Source organism: Cicer arietinum, chromosome 5 (genome assembly GCF_000331145.2).
Source record: "Cicer arietinum cultivar CDC Frontier isolate Library 1 chromosome 5, Cicar.CDCFrontier_v2.0, whole genome shotgun sequence".
NCBI classification, from domain to species: domain Eukaryota; kingdom Viridiplantae; phylum Streptophyta; class Magnoliopsida; order Fabales; family Fabaceae; genus Cicer; species Cicer arietinum.
Genome location: NC_021164.2, coordinates 56,111,537 through 56,132,856, shown reverse-complemented (window position 1 = coordinate 56,132,856; position 21,320 = coordinate 56,111,537). Strand labels below are relative to the sequence as shown.

The window sequence follows — 21,320 nt, the reverse complement described above, 5'->3', positions numbered from 1 at the left end:
CGATCAAATGCTTTCAAGTCTCACCAACAACAAGGTTTTGCCATTATAAAAAAGCAGAGAGAATGTAAAATACTTATATTTTTTATGAAGACAAAGACCAAGGAAATTGATCAAGTTGCAAGCTCAAAAAGAAGTAAACTATGATTAATTATGCTAGAAGTCTTATAAATGTAAGGTACATGATGCATCAAAAGAATTTTCAAAGTGTTAAAATGCATAAACAATGTTTGAAAATAAAGTTTTTGACAAAAATCAATGTTGTATTCGACTACAACATGTTGTAGCCAAATACAGACTCAAGTCAGTACCTAAAAGTGGAATTTTGTATTCGACTACGAGATGGTGTATCCGAACACAGGTGTTAAGTCAGTAGCTAAGACTGCACAATTGTATTCGACTACAACATGGTGTAGGCGAATACAAAATCAAGTAAGTGGCAAAACTCACTCATCTGTATTCGACTACAAGAATGTGTATTCGAATACAAGCCGTAAAATTTGAATAAAACTAAATGTTACAAGAGGTGTATTTGACTACACAACTGCTGTAGTCGAATACAACTATGAAACAATGCAATTTTTCAGTTCAGATTCAACTTGGATCATTGCATATATTCATCAAACCTCTAGGAACGATTGCCACTGATCTGAAGTGATGTCTTCATAGCTTCAAACTTAACGAATTACTCTTCTCCAAATATTTTCATCAATCTAATAACAACTTTGAAAAAACTTTATGAAACATTTTGATTTATTCAAAGTCTTAGTTTCATATTTCAAGTACAGATTTTACATTGTCATATCGTTGAGAAAAGTTATCTATTGTACTTGAAATTATATTAGATAGTTATCATTGTATTTAATTGTCATACATTATTGATTTTAGTCAAAGTGATTATTATAAAATCATTCAAGTTATTGTGTAAATTGAGAAAAGTAGTGTTCTTTCTTCAAGTGTTGTAAACTAAGATAATGGTTTGCTATCTTATGGTGATTATTAGAAGTTTGTAGCAAAAGTCTTAGAGTTAGACTTGTACTTATTCTAACAAATAGTGGAAAATCTCTTGTAGTGTGCAAGAGGATTGAATGTACTATTGATTATAAAGGGAACCATGATAAACTGTTGCGTTCTTTATTTTTCTGTCATTTACATTTTTACATACATCAATCCTAAACATAAAAAATAATCCACTAAGCCTCTAAAAACCAAAAAATTTATATACACCTAATTCACACTCCCTCTTAGGTGCACCTATGTACTAACATTACTGATTATAGGGATTTATGAAGATTTTCTTCAGTGGATAGAATATCGTCAGAACTCTGCTTTAGCTGTTTCGGCGGCACAAAGTGGTAATTCACCTGCTTGCATCTCATTTTCCCTTAACACGTGGATTGTCGATTTTGGTGCATAGCACCATATTATTGGCAATAAGGCTCATTTATCTTCTCTCATAACTTCTGGTTATTTATCTAGTGTAGTCTTAACCAATGGTTTTAAAACACAGTCCCATGGGATTTGATTAGCTCTATCCAAATCATTTCTTCTCTTTCAATCATATTTGTCTTTAATGTGTTTGGTTGTCCATTTAATTTAATTTAATTTCTATCGGTCGATTGAGTCATTCTCATGATTGTGTTCTCATCTTTATTAATTGCAATGTTACTTTGCAAGATCAAATTTTAGGACGACAAATTGGTGTCGGTCAAAGGATGCGAGTCTAATGTCCTCTATTTTTTCCTCTCAAATCCATCAACGTCGTGCCATACCACATATTTCCCCTTCCTAATCCTCAACAGTCAGTACCTAATATTTCCAAATTATCTAGCTTATATTGTGTGTTGTGTTAGTTAGAAAAACACACTCGTATTCATTTTTATGATCGAGCCAATAAACGATTTTCTTCTTTGTTTGCTTTAGTTCACTCAAATGTTTAAGGTCATTTTCATATTATTTCTACTATTGAGTCTAGGTATTGTTACATTTATTGATGATTTTTCTGTTGTACATGGTTATTTTTAGTGAAAAAAAGGTATGAGTTATTTTCTATTTTTGATCAATTTTATAAGGAAATTAAAACTCAATTTGGTGTATCCAATCGCACTTTACGCAATGATAATGCTGTTGAGACAAAATCCCAAATTAATATTTTGATGATAATCAACCAAAAGTTAATTAAGACTTCTAATTATGATTTTAAGTGTTTTGGTGTTTAACATGTGTGTTTGAGTGTGTTATTCAAAGATAGGTACTAAGCATTTCAAGGTAGATCATATTAAATAGAAGCAAGTTCATTCAGATAAACGAAGAACATTCTTGATAGAATTCTGTAAAACGTAGAACGTTCTTCACAGTTCCAAGGTAACAAGAATGTTTAGATTCTTAAAGAAAAGTCAGGTTTTATGATTTACAATCTATTTCCAGAATTTCACAAGAGATATACAAAGATCAAATCATTAAAAGAACAAAGGCAAAAGTTGTGATTCATAATCTATCAAGCAAGATCGTTCTCCATGTTTTAGAAAGCATCAAGCAAGATCATTCTCCAAGTTTGAGCAACCATCAAGTACAAATTTGATAGATTTGATTGGACATTTCAGCTATACTTCTGAGCAGCCTACACACGTGACAAAAAATAGGGAATCACTTGAAGACAACTGCCAAAGAAGCTTAAACATCAGCACCCCTCAAAGCAGAAATGAAGATCATTCTTGCTTGAGAATGTTCCTGCTTTAAGGAAGATCTTATGACACATGACAGTTGAACCTTCCTCGATAGACAAATGAGCTGTCATAAGCATTCTTGAAGCCTATAAAAGAAGCCTCAAGATGAAGGATAAGGTAGAGATTCAAATGCAAAGCAATACATCACATCACTCATACAATCATATTTGAAATCTCTTAATCTTCTTAATCATTTCAAAAGATTCAGTTTTGTTCTCAACTAGATATCATGATCATTTCAAGACAATTGCCAAAGAAGCTTAAACCTCAGCACCCCTCAAAGAAGAAACGAAGATTGTTTTTGCTTTGCAAGAAAATTCCTACTTTAAGGCATATCTTATCCACTAACTGGCACATGACAGTTGGACCTTCCTCAACGGACAAATGAGCTATCATAAGCCTATAAAAGAAGCCTCAAGATGAAGGATAAAGCAGAGCTTCAAGTGCAAAGCAATACATCACTCATACAATCATATTCAAAATCTCTTAAGCTTCTCAATCATTTCAAAAGATTCAGTTCTTTTCTTAACCAGATATCACAATTATTTCAAGACAACTGTCAAAGAAGCTTAAACTTGAGCACCCCTCAAAGCAGAAACGAAGATCGTTCTTGCTTTGCAAGAACATTCATGCTTTAAAGCATATCTTATCCACTAACTGACACATGATGACTTGACCTTCCTCAACAGAAAAATAAGTTGTCATAAGCCTTCTTGAAGCCTATAAAAGAAGCCTTAAGATGAAGGATAAGGTAAAGCTTCAAGTGCAAAGCAATACATCACTCATATAATCATATTCGAAATCTCTTAAGTTTTTCAATCATTTCAAAATATTAAGTTTTGTTATTAACTATATATCATAATCATTTTTGCTAGTCCTAATCCAAGAATCTAAACTCAAACAAGAGTTAAGCATACTCATCACTTGGTAACTCAAGACTATTGTGTTGAAATAGTTTGAGTAATTTGTAAAAATCTTTTTATGATTAAAAGGTAATGTGTAAAAATCATCTCTAAAGATTGAAAGGTAACATTTGGAAATCCTTTCTAGGTTGAAAGATAATACTTTGTAACAGATCAAGATTGATCTGGAAAGACTGTGTGAAAAACCAAGAACAGTCTTGCTTTGAGCACTTAGTGGAAAATCTCACAATTGTGAGGAATTGACGTAACCTATTTTGGCTGAACCAAAATATATCTTTGTGTGATATATCTTCTCTTATCACTATTTACTTTTTATCTTCTAAATCATATATTATATAGATAAGTTAAAATTGTGTGTTTACACTAACAAAAAACATTCTACATTTATAACCAAGATCAATCTTGAGTTAGATACTTTGAGTTTTAACGGGTATTTTTAAAAATGGAAAATTATAATTTCAACCCTCCTTCATTGGTAAAGATACTCTCTAATGAGAAATCTTCCAAAATCATTCATGCTACATAAAGTGTCCTCTTGTTCTGCGTTATACGTGAGATAGGTCAAGATTTGATGATGAAATTATTCTTGATCATTTGAAAACGACCACGTGAACTTGCATGGATATGCATGCTTCATCTTATCATAATTTAACTTATGTTTGATTTTATGTCTTTATTTAATACACTAAAAAATACAAGTTAATAGATAGTAGAATCAAAATCAAAATTAAAAAATATTATTAAATGTTTAATTATCTTCAAAATATTAATTAGAGATTTTTCCTCAAGATGTTTACCATGGTCTCTTGTCCTTTTCATGAACTTTAACTATTCTCATTTTGATCAATAATAACGGAGTGGAGTTGAACTCATTTTTGACATAGTGCGGTGTTCATGTATATGAAATCTACTCTGATCATGAACCATTTTGTAACCGTTTAAAACTTTACAAACTTTATGTATCGTGTTATAAATATTGGGATAAGAAGATGCAAAGTAAGAAAGTTCGCGGTGGGGTTTGTATCTGTTTTGAGAGAAAAAAATCATCTTATTAAAATATTCGCGGTTCGATTCAGTTTGAATGACAACTAAAAAAAATCCGATCCAAATTATTATGGTTTAAATTGGATCAATTTTTCGAGTGATTCAAATTATAATTTGTAATATATTATTTTAATAATATTATAAAATTAATAAATTTGAAGGATAATATTATATGTAATATACTAAAAATTAATATTACGAAATAACATAAATCGATTATGTTTGAATTATATGAAATAGTAATAAAAATATATCAACTTAAACAAAGAAGTATTATTAAAAATTAATTGAAACTAACAACTACTAGTTTAATGCAATATCTCATACTAATAAAAAATAAATAAGTATTAAAATTTATAAATGCATTTGATTTTTAAAAATGAATCTGAAATTCGATCTGAGCAGTTTGCACAAAAGAATATTCAAATTCATTCAATAATATTTGATTTTATGGTGTTTTTGATTTTTTTTTAATCTATTTGCTATTTTTTTTAGATTGATTAGATGTGAATACCCCTAATATAGAACATGCCTTGTGTAAGAAGGTTGACGCTTATAATCTAGATGAGTTAAATGATTGAGTTAATTGTCTTGAATCTATTTCAAAATGTTTATGCCATAGATTATATATTAATATTGAAAATCCGTGCAACATGTGGAGAAAACATGTAAACACTAATATCAAAAAAAATTATGAAATAAAATAAACATATTTAGAATGAGAATAAAAGAGTCACAAATCTCATCTCAATTTAGTTTCACGATAAACTGTTTAAAATAATTGTCATTATTTTAAAATCTCATGGGTTGAATTTTAATCAGATATTCTTTTTTCACCTATACATATATTTAGGAAGTATATATATAAAAAAAACACAATTTTTTCTTTTCAAATGAGTAATTCTTGACAAAAATATGATACTTTTTTGCCTTCTAAATATGTACATTGGAACGAAATTGTGGCTTTTTTTTTATAAACAAAATAGTTAAGAAAAACTCTCATTTTTTTAATATTGGTTGAAGACATTTTTTAGTACACTTATTGGTATACTTTTTTAACACTCTATTTGATTGATTAAAATTTACGTAGGTTCCACCAAATAATGTGAGTCATATATAAATTTTGGTGGGACTCATGTGTATTTTAACCAATCAAATTGAATGTGTTAGAAATTATGTATTAAAGAGTGTGTTGTTAGCATTATTTATTTGTTGAAATGATAACAAGGATTTATAAAATAAAAAAATAAAAAAAGTTGATGATCTTCCCTCCCAAAATTCTCGGCTTTTTATATCGGTGCATATGTCCTTACAATGAGGTTCATGTTTTGCGCACTCTTTCTGACATTGAAAGTGTTAATTATGGGAGGAAGTTTTAGGGATGTAGAAATTACATAAATGAATCTTAAAGGAATTGCAATTTCTTTAAGTGGATTGATGATGACATTGTTGATGAATATGATCTAAAAATTGCAAGTTAGAAGAAGAAAAAGGAAAAGTTGAAGGATGAAGTATGCATGCTAAAACATGATCTATGTTGTAGAACAAAATGGCTGAAGATACCAATTGTGTGTCAGTGTGTATTTTTTGGATTCAATTTGGTGTTAGTGACACTGATGTTGTCTAACTACAAAGGATATGGAAATCCTTCAATGTATTTGAAATAGTTGGTGTTCTTATCTTAGGATTTTAAGTGTTGTTCTATGTATTTGGTTTAGAGTTTAGATGTTAAGTGTTTTAAGTATTGTTTAGGGGGTAAATTTTTAAGTGTTGTTTAGATGTATTGGAACACTTATATGTAATGTTGATGAATACAATAATAAGTATGATGTTGTTCTATAAATGAATCCAATGTTTTATTTCCATTTAAGTATTTGTATTGGAATAAAAGTAGCTCATTTCTATGTTAAGTATTTGTATGAAAACATTTTATGACATCAAATTAATGTTAAAAGTATTGTGTTGTTCTTAAAGTACACGCAATTGTTTACCAAACATTAAAAAAATTATGATATCATAACAAGTCAAAAGATGTTTAGAAATGGGATTAAAATAATGCCATATAGATTTCAATTTTGGGACCAAAATAAAGGTTCCCATATTACCTCCAAAATAACATATCTTAATGTTGCAAACAAAACATTTCAAAAGAAGTCATATATGACCAAAATGTAGGTTCATACATTACATTCAAAACAAGTCGTAAGGGACCAAAATACATAAAAACAAGAACCAAATTACAATCATTTATTGGAATAGAACTGCTTACAAGTGCATTATCTGCAGTGGTTGTAGCTTGCTTAGATTGTGTTGTTGGTTGAAATATAATAAAATGTGGTAGAAGTTTGCAAGTAGACTTTTTGTGTACTACTTGATGGAACATACTACATTTAATTCCCAAAGCAACTATCTTCAATTGTGTGTCACTTTCTTTAATTCATTAGGTTCTTTGCTTCTCTTCTTCTTTGGTCTCCCTGGCTGCCTCTTTATAGGTGGTGGTTGGAGGTCAGTGTAATTTATTGTGGCCTATAAAGATTGACTATTTGTAGGATAATATCATTTAGTGGTAGCATGCTTCATAAGTTTCCTTTCTATATTAAGTAGGTACATACTCTTAAGGATTAGCATTCATCTCCCTCAGGCAAGAAATAACATGACAATATGGTAAGTCTCTCAACATCCATTTCCTACACGAGCATTCCTTTGTAACAGGGTTTACTGCATACTTATCCCCATTGAGGGAAATATGCCTAACTTCAAAATATTCTTCACGAGCACGCCTACCAAATCAAAAACAAATAATTGGATTAAATTACTGCAATATAGGACCAATGTGAAACAAATAATTAAATATAGGGGACCAAATTGAAATCACTTAACATAATTAAGGGACCAAATAGGTTACCTGGCAATCCATTTGTTAGTGTATGATGACTCCCTCTCAAGTCTTTTTTTATGTTTGACAATATACTACCTTCATATCTGACAATTTTTTGCCAATTTTTTTCCGACCTTTCCATCATATATACTCTTATCTCCTCAACCATGATCACTATTGGTTTAGCTCTGGCACTAATCATAAAAAAGTTGAAAGCCTTTGACATATTGTTAACCAAAGTGTCACATTTTGGATTGGGAATGGATCTAGACTTGCTCCAATACTTGGGTGATATATTAATTAGGTACTTGAACACATCTTCATTTATTGCTTTCATCTCCCTCGTCTCATTTTCTCATGCATCACAATAAGTTGATTTAGTTGCTCTCTACATTAACTCCTTCAATTTCTTTCCAAGGAAGTTTTTTTTGAAATTATTGTAAGGATGTCTGACACAATCTTTGATCCACACTGGAAGTAGTTCCTCAATAGGTGGAAGTAGACCCTATAGTGTAATGAATGAAAAATTAAAACATTTGCAACATAAAAAAATAATAATTGGAATTAAGGGAAAAAGAATTACTTTATGTTGATCACTTATGAAAGCATATGTCTTGCACACATGAGTTTCAACTAAATCATTTGTCAGCAACTCCAAAAATCCTTTATTTCCCTTTCTACCACTGCAAATGCTATTGGTAGCATTTGATCATTAGGGTATCTTCCAATGGCAGTTTGAATTTGACCACCATAATATTCTTTCAGAAATCACTCATCTAATCCAATAATAGGTCTACACCTTAAAAACCTATTTACCACTACTTTTTCAATAAGTTTCTCAATAACCATTTCTTTTTCAACAATACTATGTCCAATGCCAATCCCCACTCTCTCCTCAAAATAAGCACTAAGGTCATTAGGGCCAATGGCAGTCCCACCACTCTCTTCGGTGTTTTCAATTACAATGGGTTGTGACATTGGGTGCACACTAAAAAAATGCACATTCCCATGCTCTCTTACTAAGCTATGCATCACACTTGCACCTTTTTGTCATCCTTAAATAAAACCAACCTATTTTGATGAGATGAGTCATAATACCACATAATGTCTACACGTGGATAACTCCATCACCTTTAAATTACCTAAAGCTTCAAAAAAGGACCATCAATTTGAATCACAAAGCCATGTTGTCTCCACAACCCCAAAGTAATATGTATGATTAAAATCCTCAAAACAACCTCCATGATGTACCACACCTCAAATCTACCCTCCATGAATTACAAATCAAAAAACATACCACACCTATTAAAATAACATGCACAAATATCAAAACCACTTCTATAAAAAAATGGAATGATGGGACACAAAATAGGGACCACACAGAAACAACATGGATATTAATTAAATAATCATTGAAGAAAACAAAATCCTAATTTTTCAAAGAAATATAAAATTGTTGCCATCGTCTTAGTCAAAATTTGTTGTTGTCATTCATCGTTCCTTCTCTCTCTCGTTTTGGATGCTTACCAATTTTGAATAATGTTGACTTATTTTAGCTTTTATATGTATGACTCATACAACCTAGTTGACAGACCTAATTGACATGTAGCACAAACTTAACGCTTTTTGAATTTTTTTTATGGAAATGACTAATGTGGCTGCCGAAAGCAAAATTGAGGAATTAAAACAAAGAAAAAAAATAATTAAAGAACCAAAAAAATATTTAAAAAAATAATAAAGGATCAAAAGACCAATTAAAGCTATTTTTGATACATTTTAAATAAATATTGAAGTTGGATAAACAAAGAAAAAAGAAAGTAGATTCGATCGCGTTTATGGGCCAGAAGCGCTGAGAAGAGGGTTTACAAAGAAAGGCCCAGCAAATGAACCAACTGGACAAAAGAAATACTTACGCGTCGTACTCTCATTGGTCCAAACTACGCAATCCAAGTTCCCTCATATAAAGCAACAATAGTCACTACACGCTTCACACACACACTCACCGGGTCAGTCTAGCGCCGAAGAAGACTGAGATCATCATCATAGAACAAACGATGGCTAAAACGACGTCGTTGCTTCTCTCTGCACTGTTCCTCTTTGGAACTCTAGCTCTTATCCAGGTTTTCTCTCGTTCTTTCCATTTCCCTATACAAATTTTTATTTCCATTTTTTTATATCTTCATCTGATCTGGTTTTGTAATTATTCGAATATTATTAAATTAGTACATAATTTAGCTTGAGAATTAAGATCGAGACTTGTTTTTCTATTTTTCAGTGGAAAATTATGCTATATTACGTTAGGTAGAAAAAAACAAGCTCGACTATATAGATCTATCTATATATATTGACACTATAGATTGAAAGTGCGTCCTACAGTTATGTTCAATTACTTTGATTTTCTTGAATTATTACATGTGTTTAGATGTCAATGTGCTGTAAGGTGCATGTGTTAGTAGCTATGAAGCACCGATACTGACACCACACTGAAAGTGACACATTGACACCAGTAATGATATGATAAAATGAATTTATTGAATGTAATCAATGTACTCGTGTCAGAAATCGGGAACACCATCAATCATTAGTGTCGGTGGTACACCTTCGATCATAGTGCTTGGTTGGATAGAACTAGATTGGATTTCAAATTTGCAATTGGGTTAGGTGAAAATTTCATATAATTTTTTTAAAATTTAATATCAATGCAGGCAAAGAAGTCGAAGGAGGATTTGAAGGAAGTGACTCACAAGGTTTACTTTGATGTTGAGATTGATGGAAAGGCTGCAGGTTTTTAAGCTTATGCCGTTTATTAACTCCTTGTGTTTTTCTCTCTATTTTTTGCTTTTCTTTATATGATTCGAATTAAACTGAGATGAAAGATTAATTATTAAGACCATTATTATCATTGTTTTGCATTGGGTTTCTGCATAAAATATTCTTCAACATTCTAATTGAGGAATGCTGCACACATTCTTTCACAAATCACTTACTATTAGTCAAATATCAAACTTATTTAACCAACAATTTACCTATGTAATGGATCATAGGGTTTGTAGAAGGAATTCTGGTTAAGTATAAGTGGATAATAATAGATAGATTTGGTTTAAATAAATTTGATGTTTGGTTAATAGAAGTGAATCAAGTGATTTAAGGTGGTATGAGCTGAACTGGAAGTGTGTGTGCAGATTAATTCTTCTAATTAAGGGATACACATGACACTTGTAAATTAATAGACTTAGTTAGATTAGAAGTTGTGCAGATGAGAGAATGCAAGAAAGTGATATGAAATGAGAGATATTCGAGAGGGAACTGCCAGAGAATTCAAACTCTTTTGGTATATAATGGGTTCTGATGCTATGATCCTTGATTTTCCAGGTCGTGTTGTAATAGGTCTTTATGGCAAGACAGTTCCAAAAACTGCAGGTCAGGTTTTCGAAGTGTCTGTATATTGGTGCTTACATCATTCATTAACTTTATCTAAAGCCTTGTTTTCATATTCCTTTTTGCAGAAAACTTCCGAGCTCTTTGCACAGGTGAGCTTGTTTCTGCTGCTACTATATATCATTTTTATCTTATGATCAAAGAACTTGTTTAAATCCTTTTCTATGTGCTTCATCTTAAGCATATTACACAAATTAAGAAATAAATAAATTTACTCCATCAATTGGCCTGTAACTGGATAGGTCTACTTATGAGCACAAATTGAGGATATAATCGATAGATGTGTTGGGACTTAATTAAGTTCTTAAGGTCAATTATATGTTTTTCTTGCGTTTCTTTTCACCGATGTTTGAGTAAAATAACATTTCTTCCTCCCTTTCTTAATAACATTGAATATATTGATATCACTGTTTGAACTTATGAGGTGTATGTGTCAATTCATCTTACAAAATAGAATTATAGAAATATATTATACATATTTTTACATTTTTATTTGGTTCAAATTATTAGGGGAAAAGGGGACCGGTAAAAATGGAAAGCCTCTTCATTACAAAGGCAGCTCATTCCACAGGATTATCCCTAGCTTTATGATCCAAGGAGGTGACTTTACACACGGCAATGGAATGGGCGGAGAATCAATTTACGGAGAGAAGTTTGCAGATGAGAACTTCAAGTTAAAGCATACTGGACCCGGTAATATTCTATTTTTCTCTTTAGTTTTTGATGTTTACTAATCATAAATTTAAATGAATCTGTGATGTGATTGATTTTGTCATTTTCTGTATGAACAGGACTTTTATCAATGGCAAATGCTGGTCCTGATACCAATGGTTCACAATTTTTCATTACAACTGTAACAACTAGCTGGTAATTATAACTCTGGTCTCATTTATTGCTGAAGAAAAGTAGAAAACACATGTTCAAATGTTATGTTCTACTGCTTAGAGTCTCCTTTTTTTTTTCCATTATAGTAAAGTATATTTGCAGTGCATGATAACTTTGATTCTGCCATAATCTTATGACATACATCAATTTGATAACTTTGTCTTTCTATCTTGCATTTTTTTCTATTAATATGTATATCTATTTATAGGTTGGATGGAAGGCATGTTGTTTTTGGAAAGGTACTTTCTGGAATGGACGTTGTTTACAAGATTGAAGCTGAAGGAAATCAAAGTGGAACTCCCAAGAGCAAGGTTGTGATTGCTGACAGTGGTGAACTACCTCTATAAATGCACCCTCTCATATCTCAACCAGAATTTGTTGAAGATGTTCAACTTTTCATTTCCATTCTACCTACAGGACTATTTATCTTTTATAAGCATGTACTAATAGGTCAACTGTTGGTTACGTCTTTATGATATTTTAGATGCAATTTCTCCTTAATGATAAAAGACACAAAATGGCATTTGTTAACATGAAATTTGTAGAAGGAAACCCAAGTGAACATGGCAGTCGGGTACATGCAGCAACACTAAGGCTTTGTTTGGTTAAAAAATTAGCGTAAGATGGATAAACAACCAACAGCGATGGAACTTATAGAGGATACATCATACAGTAGATTAGCTCACACATTGAATTAATAATGTTTGATAAAAGTAGTGGTTGAATTAACCGGTAAATATTAAATGACATGAAAATATATTACTGAAATTTTTAGTTAAAATAAAGGGTAAAAATAAGAGAAAATATGGTATGCAATAAATTATAATTTCAAATCTTATTTTAAGTATCATCGCAAAACGGTATAAGTTTGTGCGAGAAAATTGTTACTAAATAGTTTTGATCTGAGTATTGAATCTTTGAACACATTATTAGTTCAAAGCGTAAATACGTCCGGTAAGTTTGATCGTATTTCACTTTTGTCCTTATAATTATTTTTTTTTTCAATTTAAATCTAAGTTTAATTTAATTTTAAAATTATTTTTAGTTGCTCTTAAAAGTTTATGTGACAAACGGAGGAGTGACGTGATAGATTGATATGTCATAGAAATAAATTAAATAATTAATTATGTTTTAGTCCCTACATCCAAAATCAAAAATAGGTTTGTGGATTATAATTTTCTTATCATTTTTCTATTATTGCATCACCATTATCAATTCACTAACATCGCATCACCGTCATTTTTAAATATTCATCTGTTTCTTTTTGGTTCAACTATGATGAAATGTGTGTAGGAAAACAATATGTATATTCATTTTTAACATTGATGAAAATCTCAAACGACAATTTTAGAGATGTCTTCGTTGAGATGTGAATATTTTTTTCTTAAAATTGTTATTTTTATGTTTATTCTTTGTAGTTATAGTTTACATTTACCAAATTTAATGTTAATTTTATTTATTTATTTATAGACCCCTTATAGTTGTCAATTTTTTGTTGGTAATGCGTTGATGGTGATTCGATGTTCGTGATCTATTAATGATGATGTGATGATAAAGAAAGGAGAAGAGAATCATAATCCCAAAACTTATTTTTGATTTTGGATGGAGTGACTAAAATATAACATGTTCAACTTTCCTTCATTTATTTTTTTTATTTATTTTATTACTTAAATTCATTTTTTTAATTATTTAATTTATTTCTCTACCATCTCAATCTTTTGGTTGCCATATAAGCTTTTTTTAACAGCAACAAACGACATAAAATTTTAAAATGAAATTGAACTTATATGATTTAAATTAAAAAAAAAAAAATTCTTACAGAGACAAAAATGCAAAAGACGCTAACTTACATGGACAAATCAAATATTTAAGCCTAAATAATATTAAACAAAAAATAACATTGTTCATGACATATTACATGAAATTTCAGTTAATGATAATGGAAATTCACAAATAGATTATATTAAAAACTAAAAATAAGAGATCATTAAATTCTAACTCAACTGATAGATGTCGATATTGATATGTTGAAAATTATATTCTAGATTCGAATTCGAGATTTCGTAGTTATATGCGAGTTTATTTGTTATTTCATCTATAAAAATAAAATAAAAAAGGAAATACTAATAAAACTAGTGATATAAATATAAAAAATTATTATTAAAAATGTATGAAAATTTGAGTATTTAACTTTTAAAAAATTTAAATTTTGTTTAGTACTTTTAGATTTGTTAACATCACCCTAAAATAAAAAGTATCAAATTAGCATGGAATAGACCCTGGTTTAATGTTAAAACATTGGTTCAGCGTTAGACCTACATTAATTAAAAAAAATATTTTCATTAATTTTTAAAATATACCAAAACAAATTCAAATAATTAAAATAAAACTATAATATTTGTAGGATAATTTGAAAACCTAGCCACGCGTAAGAGACAATAGATTTATTTTCTACATGACTATAAGTATCAATATCTTCCATGAAGACAAAGTAGAACTTTCGTAAAGAAATTTCACAACTTTGATAATATTATTCATTAGCAAAAACTTTCAATACAACTAGTAAAATACTTAGGTTTATATAATAAATTTATTACATAGTCTAAATATCTTAGTTGTACAGCTCCTGTATTCCCCGCGTTGATTCATAGCTACCCAATTTCATCAATGAAAGGAGTAGTGTTAGCAATATTTTTTTAAAATATGGATTTAGTTTCTATAAATATATTATTTTTTTATTTTATTTTTTATAAATTTTTTTGTTTGAATTAAATCATTAATGGTCTCTAACGTCAAATCAACATTAAAAGAATAAAGAGTTTTTCAAAAATCCTAAACCCTTGGTTTAATTTTTATTCATATTTTTTTATAATATAACAATAATTATTAATCAATTAATAAATACATTTATTTTATTAATAATATAAAATATTATAATTTTTAATATATCATAAAAGATTATGTGTTGGTGTGAATTTAAAGGTTCATGCATCATGACAATTTATCAACTCTTTTTTTAGGGACCAAAATGGATTGTCTCTGATTTTATAGGAACTAAATAAAAAAGTTAAATAAAAACTTACCGGGACTTAAATAAAAAATGATATATTTACAGAGATAAAAGACATATTTAAATCTTCTTTTTAATACCAATTCGTTTATTAGATGAAATACATGTGGATATAGGATTGGTCCAAAGTCAAAGTCAATAAAACTAAAACTTTAAGTCTCAAAAAAATAATTAATTTTACATATATATTTAAGCCTAAATAAATAAGAATATTCAAGTAGTACAACAACTAAAAGACCTTATAAGTATAAAAAGATACAATCATTGGCATAATGAATTAAAATATTTTATATTTCATAAAATTAAAAATATATAATTTAAATAAAATTATAATAAAATATTGTCAAAATCTTAATTTAAGTCCCAATAAGTGATGGACGCCCTGCGTGGTTCCTGTAGATCCTACAAATTTAAAGGTGATGTAATTAATATTAAATAATCTATACAAAATAAGAAATTAGTAATAACTACACCCAAAATTCACACTCCCCTCTTAAAAGTTTGCGTCACCATTTATAAAAAATTAACATTTCATTTACAATGAAAAATTATTAATAACTACATCTACAATATTCACATCAATAACACAATTTTTTTAATAAAAGAGATGAAAGGAATAGTTTGATGTTTCCATGTTCAAAGACACAATTGATAATATATATATATATATATATATATATACCATTTTAACAAGAGGTGACAAATGAAAAGATGCATTGGATACATTCATATATATATATAAAGGGTTTAATTGTAGTTTTGATCCATCTATTATTATCAATTCACAGAATTGGTCCCCCTATTTTAAAAGTCAGACAATTTTGATCATTCTATCAGATTTTTGAACTAAAAAATGACGATTTGACATATATTTAGTGATATAACGTACAATTCTATGATATAGAACCATCTAGATGCATTAATTAATTCATATATCATTAGTTAAATTACAAACATGAAAAAAATTTGACGTTGAAAGCTAAGTTTTTTCGGCGTTTTATTCCAATTTCATGAATGTTAATAATTCTACATTGTCGTATCATATGTCACGTTATTTAAAGCATCTCACGTTATCATTTTTTTAGTTAAAAAATTATATGGAACAAAATTGTCGACTTTTAAAATAGGGGAACCAATTTCATAAATCAGTAAAAATAAGAGACTAAAACTACAATTAAGTCTATATAAAGAGTATCTTTAGAATATCTACACATACAATCAACACATTAAATTCATTTTTATTTATTTTTTGATAAAAGTTAAAAAAATACTTATAAATAAAGACAAAGATAGTATATAGTTGTAATTTGCACACACAAAATTTAGGTTTAATTGCAGTTTTGGTCCCCCTATTTTAGTTGAATCACGAAAATAGTCTCCCCATTTTATTTCTCCCTAGTTTTGGTCCCCAAACAGAATCTTGATCCACAACTTGATGAAATGTCATTTTTTTTGCGCTTCTTTAAGTCACACTATGCTTCAAGATCTCGTGGTGCAACAATTGTACCTGAGATCTATGATCATAAATGGTGTGGTGTGGCTTAAAAAAATGAAAGTTCTTCAAGTTTTGGACCAAAATTTTGTTTGAGTGACCAAAATTGGGGAGAAATAAAATGGTGGAACTATTTTCATGATCCAACTAAAATAAAGAGATCGAAACTGCAATTAAGCCAAAAATTTATAACTGTTGAAAAAAAATTAATAATGAAAATGTGGCATCATGTCAGAATAACTTTTTCAAAAGAGTATAGTTATTTAGTACGATTTGCACAAGAAATAGAAGAATGTACAAATGTAGACATTTTGGCCAATTAAAAATTGAATGATCATACATAGAGAAGAAGAGTAAATAATTTCAATTTATATAAAAGTTAGATGTTGTCACACATTATTCTTCTATTGTTTTACAAACACCTCCTATAGATTAACACTAGGGGTGAGAATAGGTTGGACCGATTTTGTTAGGCCTGAGTCTCACTTTTCAAAAAATTCAAGACTTAAACTTGACCTGTGGCCTTTCATAGGCTTACTTTTTAGGTCGAAATATGATTTTGATAGAAGTCTGATATAGTCTGTTAGTCTACTTAAAAATCTATTTCATTTTAACATTTTTGAATAAGTAATCAAACATATTTTTAAATAGATTAACGAGTTAAAATGTCAATACAATTAAGTTCTATTTTGATATTTAACATGATATTTTGAAGAATATGACTTTATATACATCCTACTTCAATTCTATTTTATAATAGTATATTAAATATGTCAAAAACTAAAGAAGATTAATATTCGTAAATTATTAAAAGTTGAATATCTAACAAAATGATCAAAATTTAATATAATAATTATACTAGTAAAAACAATATTATTTATACTTATTTAAATAGGCCAACCTAATAGACCTAAAAGGTTTATTATGTGACATGCAGACTGATCTTTTTAACTAAATGGTTTTTTTTTTTAAGTATAGATATTGTCTATTTAAAAAAAAATTGATATAATCTAAATGTGACATAGATCTCTATCAGTCGACTCGACTTATTCACACCTCTGATCAACATTTGTGTTTTAAAAACTCAGTACACTAGTTCATGTGAATGCTTATTATGTTGTCCTATATTGGGCAGTTATTCTAGATTGAGGTAAACTGCTCTTGAATTTCATGTGTCTATACTTATTTTAGAATGTAGTCTTGCTCCATGTCATAAAGTCTACTAAATATTTCTTCACTACTAACCACTTTAATTCATTCATTTAAGTTTTCTACCAATTATTTTCATAATACCTTTTTGTTGAGATACTATTAAAGCGTTTATCTATTGTTGTTGATAATTAAATTTTCGTTTGAGAAATTATTGCTATGTTGAGTTTTTATAATGTTAATTATTGCTATGCTCTATTTCATCCTACTTCTTTTGATAAGGTTAACCAAACTTACATAAAAATATATTATAAAATGTACTAATAAATATAATTGAAGTTAACTTGCATATCAATGGTACTCTGAAGTAAAATATATCAAAAAATTCCTCAGAAGTAAAAAATGTGTAGCTTGTTGGTGCAGTTTTATTATAGGACTGCAAGTATGTCTTCTATATTGGTGTAATTTTATGTAATTTTGAAGCAATTTGTATATCTGAATCATCACGTATTGGTGAAAAGCATCAATAACGTTATTGATCCACAAAAATAATTGAAATTGGATACCAAATGAAATTCAATTTTATTATATATACTTCCCGGGTTTTGTACCATGTCACCCCCACCCCCCCTCCATTTTTACCTCTCAACCCCTCAATCATGTGGAAAAGACTATTTTACCCTCATTTTCATCTATTAAAACCTAAAAAAAATTTGACTTCCCTTTTTTACCCAATTTCTTCGAAAGTTTGTAATATCTGAATCTGATCCTACCCACCCCTCGAACATTTGAAACTTCCGAATCTCAAAAGTAAGTAAAAAATTCGAATATTTCAAATATTCGAGAAATGTATGAAACCTCAAATCGTTCGAAAGTTTGTATCATGTTGAAAGTTTCGAAATGGAAGTCTCGAAAGTTTGAAAGTTTAGAAACATAGAAACTTTCGAAAGTTTCATGGAATTAGAAAGTTTCGAAATGGTTGATGTTCGAAGAAATGAAAATTTCGAAATAAAGGTCGAAAATATGAAAGTTTTGAATGATGAAACTTTCGAAGTATATTGTTCCCATAAATAATGAAACTTTTGAAAGTTTCGTTGAACAAGAAAGTTTCGAAATACAGAAACTTTCGATCGAAACTTTCGATTGAAACTTTCGAAGAATATGAAAGTTTCGAAATGCAAAGTTTTGCAAAACTTTCGATATATGTTGAGTTTCGAAAATTTGGTATTAATGGAATGTTTTGAAATACATTTTTATTAGTAATAAATAGTAATAAATTAATAGTAATAAATAATAATAAATTTATAATAATAAATTTATGGTAATAAATTAATATTAATAATAAATTTGATATTTTATTTCGGAAGTTTCAGTCATTTTAAAAAAAAAAATTGAAAGTTTCGAAAGTTTCGAAACTTCTGAAATTTCGAAATGGAATTACTTCGGATGTTTGAAATTTTCGAAGTATATGTGCATTGAAAGTTTCAAATTCATCCAAACTTTCGAAGTTTTCTGGAAAAAATACACTTCGAAAATTTCATATTCATCCAAAGTTTCGAAATTTCTGGAATATTTCATTTCGAAAAAATTCATAATTGGTAGGATAAAAACCCGCATAATAGGTATGGACACTGAAATAGATAATTACCCATAAAATTAAACGGATATGAGTGCTGGTACGTGTACTATAGTATTCACCTTCTCCCGCATCCGCGTTAATATAAATATATTATATTATATTATATTATATTATATTATATTATATTATATTATATTATATTATATTATATTATATTATATTATATTATATTATATTATATTATATTATATTATATTATATTATATTATATTATATTATATTATATTATATTATATTATATTATATTATATTATATTATATTATATTATATTATATTATATGTAGTGTATAATACTTTATAATTGAATTTAAGATATTTGAATAGTTTTTAAATTTAGTCACAATAATTCATTTATTTATCAATCTATTTTTATTAAAGTGTGTGTAAAATAAGTATGGATATAGATACGGACACTTAGGTACCAAATGTAAGAGTACAAATATTAAAGTTGATATCTAAGATGACACATGTATAAGTATTTTTTTAAACCGTTAATATGGATACGGATATTATAGTACTCTACCTAAACATTAGTTGTTATCATCTCTATCTAATATTGAAGAATTCGGCCTATTGTTGCTTCGGTACTCCTTCAACAAATTATATCATAGTCATCATTTAACTTTATGGGAAAATACAAGTGGATCTTGGTATATCTTCCTATCGACGTAGTTATGTGGTATATCCCATTGTTAATATCGATGAGGTATTTTCTTGAAGACAAAGAAAAAGATGGAGTATTTGCTGAGTAACCTATGTTCTTTCTCTAAATTTTGATTTAACATCATGGACATTACATTTTGGTTTCTATAATATTTCTATGTGCATACCAATGAGATAATTATTGAACAAATATTTATCTAGCATATTTCTATATATTTGTCATATTGTTTAACTATATATACATTTCCGTCATAAATCATGTAAATTCTATTTCCCATCGATCCAAATATAATTTTACCCGGACGATGCACAGGTGCTACACTAGTAAAATAACACAGGTTCTTTTAAAGACAAACAACAATAACAACATGGAAAGGAATTTAAATTTAAATGATCGAAAAATACTTAAGTTAGTAAGGCTTAGAATTTTTAGCTTAGAAAAAAAATTGCAAAATAATTTTCAATACTTACTCTTCATAGCAAGTACAATTATGCAAACGGCACATTGCATACTCAGGCCTTGTACAATCTGAACTTGGACAATCCGCATTAACCAAGCATGCTTCTGCTGTGATATTAAACAATAATAAAGGAGTGTCACTGAAATTGGATGAAAGATTATATATAAAGTATTTAAGAAAATTCTGAGAATTGTTTACCATTGAATTCAGTTACAGTAAGAAATAAAAAAAGAATCATGACATAAAAACTCTTGAGAGTTGTAGCCATATTTTCTATTTATATTATGTTAAAAAAGGGAATCATTTCACCACTTTATAATGTAAAAAACTCATGTCGTGGCAATAAATGCTTGCACGTATCAGAAACATTATAAATACAGCTTTCGCTCTTTAGCTCATTAAATTGACCATTTAAACTTATTCTTGCATAAATATTGTTGGCCATTTACGTTTATTCTTGTCTTTACCCACCTTCGAGTAGTACTTTTTATTTTTTTACTTTCATTTTAGCCATTTAGGCATAAACACAAAAAATGCGAAAGGGCAATAATTGTATTTAATTATTAAAAGAGTTACGGCACAAATTATATCCATCAATGTTGACCCCATATTTATTAAATTTATAGTATTGTGTTTCATCGGATTATCCATCGATGTACTTCGATGAATATTCATCTACTCTTATTTTTTAACACCTTGTTAATAATTTTTGTTTTCAATTTCATCTATGTTAGTTTTATAGTTATTTGAAGACAAAAAAATTTAAATTGTTTTGGATTATCTTTAAATGTTTTTGTATTAATCATTTCTATCCAGACAAATTTTTGGAGTTTCTCTAGTTGTTTTGATGTTACGGGTTAATTACATTAAGAAACAGACACTCGAAAAGTTACAAAGGGCCAGTGTTGATACAAGGTGATTTTAGATGTGCATAATTTTCTTTTGATTGAAGCT

The 21,320-nt window shown here is 28.7% G+C and overlaps 1 protein-coding gene and 1 long non-coding RNA gene across 2 annotated transcripts; one reads left to right on the top strand and one right to left on the bottom strand.

Annotated features, from left to right (window-relative positions):
* Positions 1-9,529: 9,529 nt before the first annotated feature.
* On the top strand, positions 9,530-12,422 carry LOC101494484 (peptidyl-prolyl cis-trans isomerase CYP20-1). Its single transcript, XM_004500197.4, has 7 exons — positions 9,530-9,688; positions 10,274-10,352; positions 10,941-10,988; positions 11,075-11,098; positions 11,517-11,699; positions 11,798-11,873; positions 12,100-12,422. The coding sequence occupies exons 1-7, from the start codon at positions 9,623-9,625 to the stop codon at positions 12,236-12,238; spliced, it is 615 nt and encodes a 204-aa protein (XP_004500254.1). The 5' UTR covers positions 9,530-9,622; the 3' UTR covers positions 12,239-12,422.
* Positions 12,423-15,093: 2,671 nt separating this feature from the next.
* LOC105852153 (uncharacterized) lies at positions 15,094-20,674 on the bottom strand. The gene is made up of 3 exons (XR_001143909.3): positions 20,565-20,674; positions 20,377-20,473; positions 15,094-15,363 (listed from the first exon to the last, which is right to left on the bottom strand). It is a non-coding gene; the product is annotated as an uncharacterized lncRNA (long non-coding RNA).
* Positions 20,675-21,320: the final 646 nt, after the last annotated feature.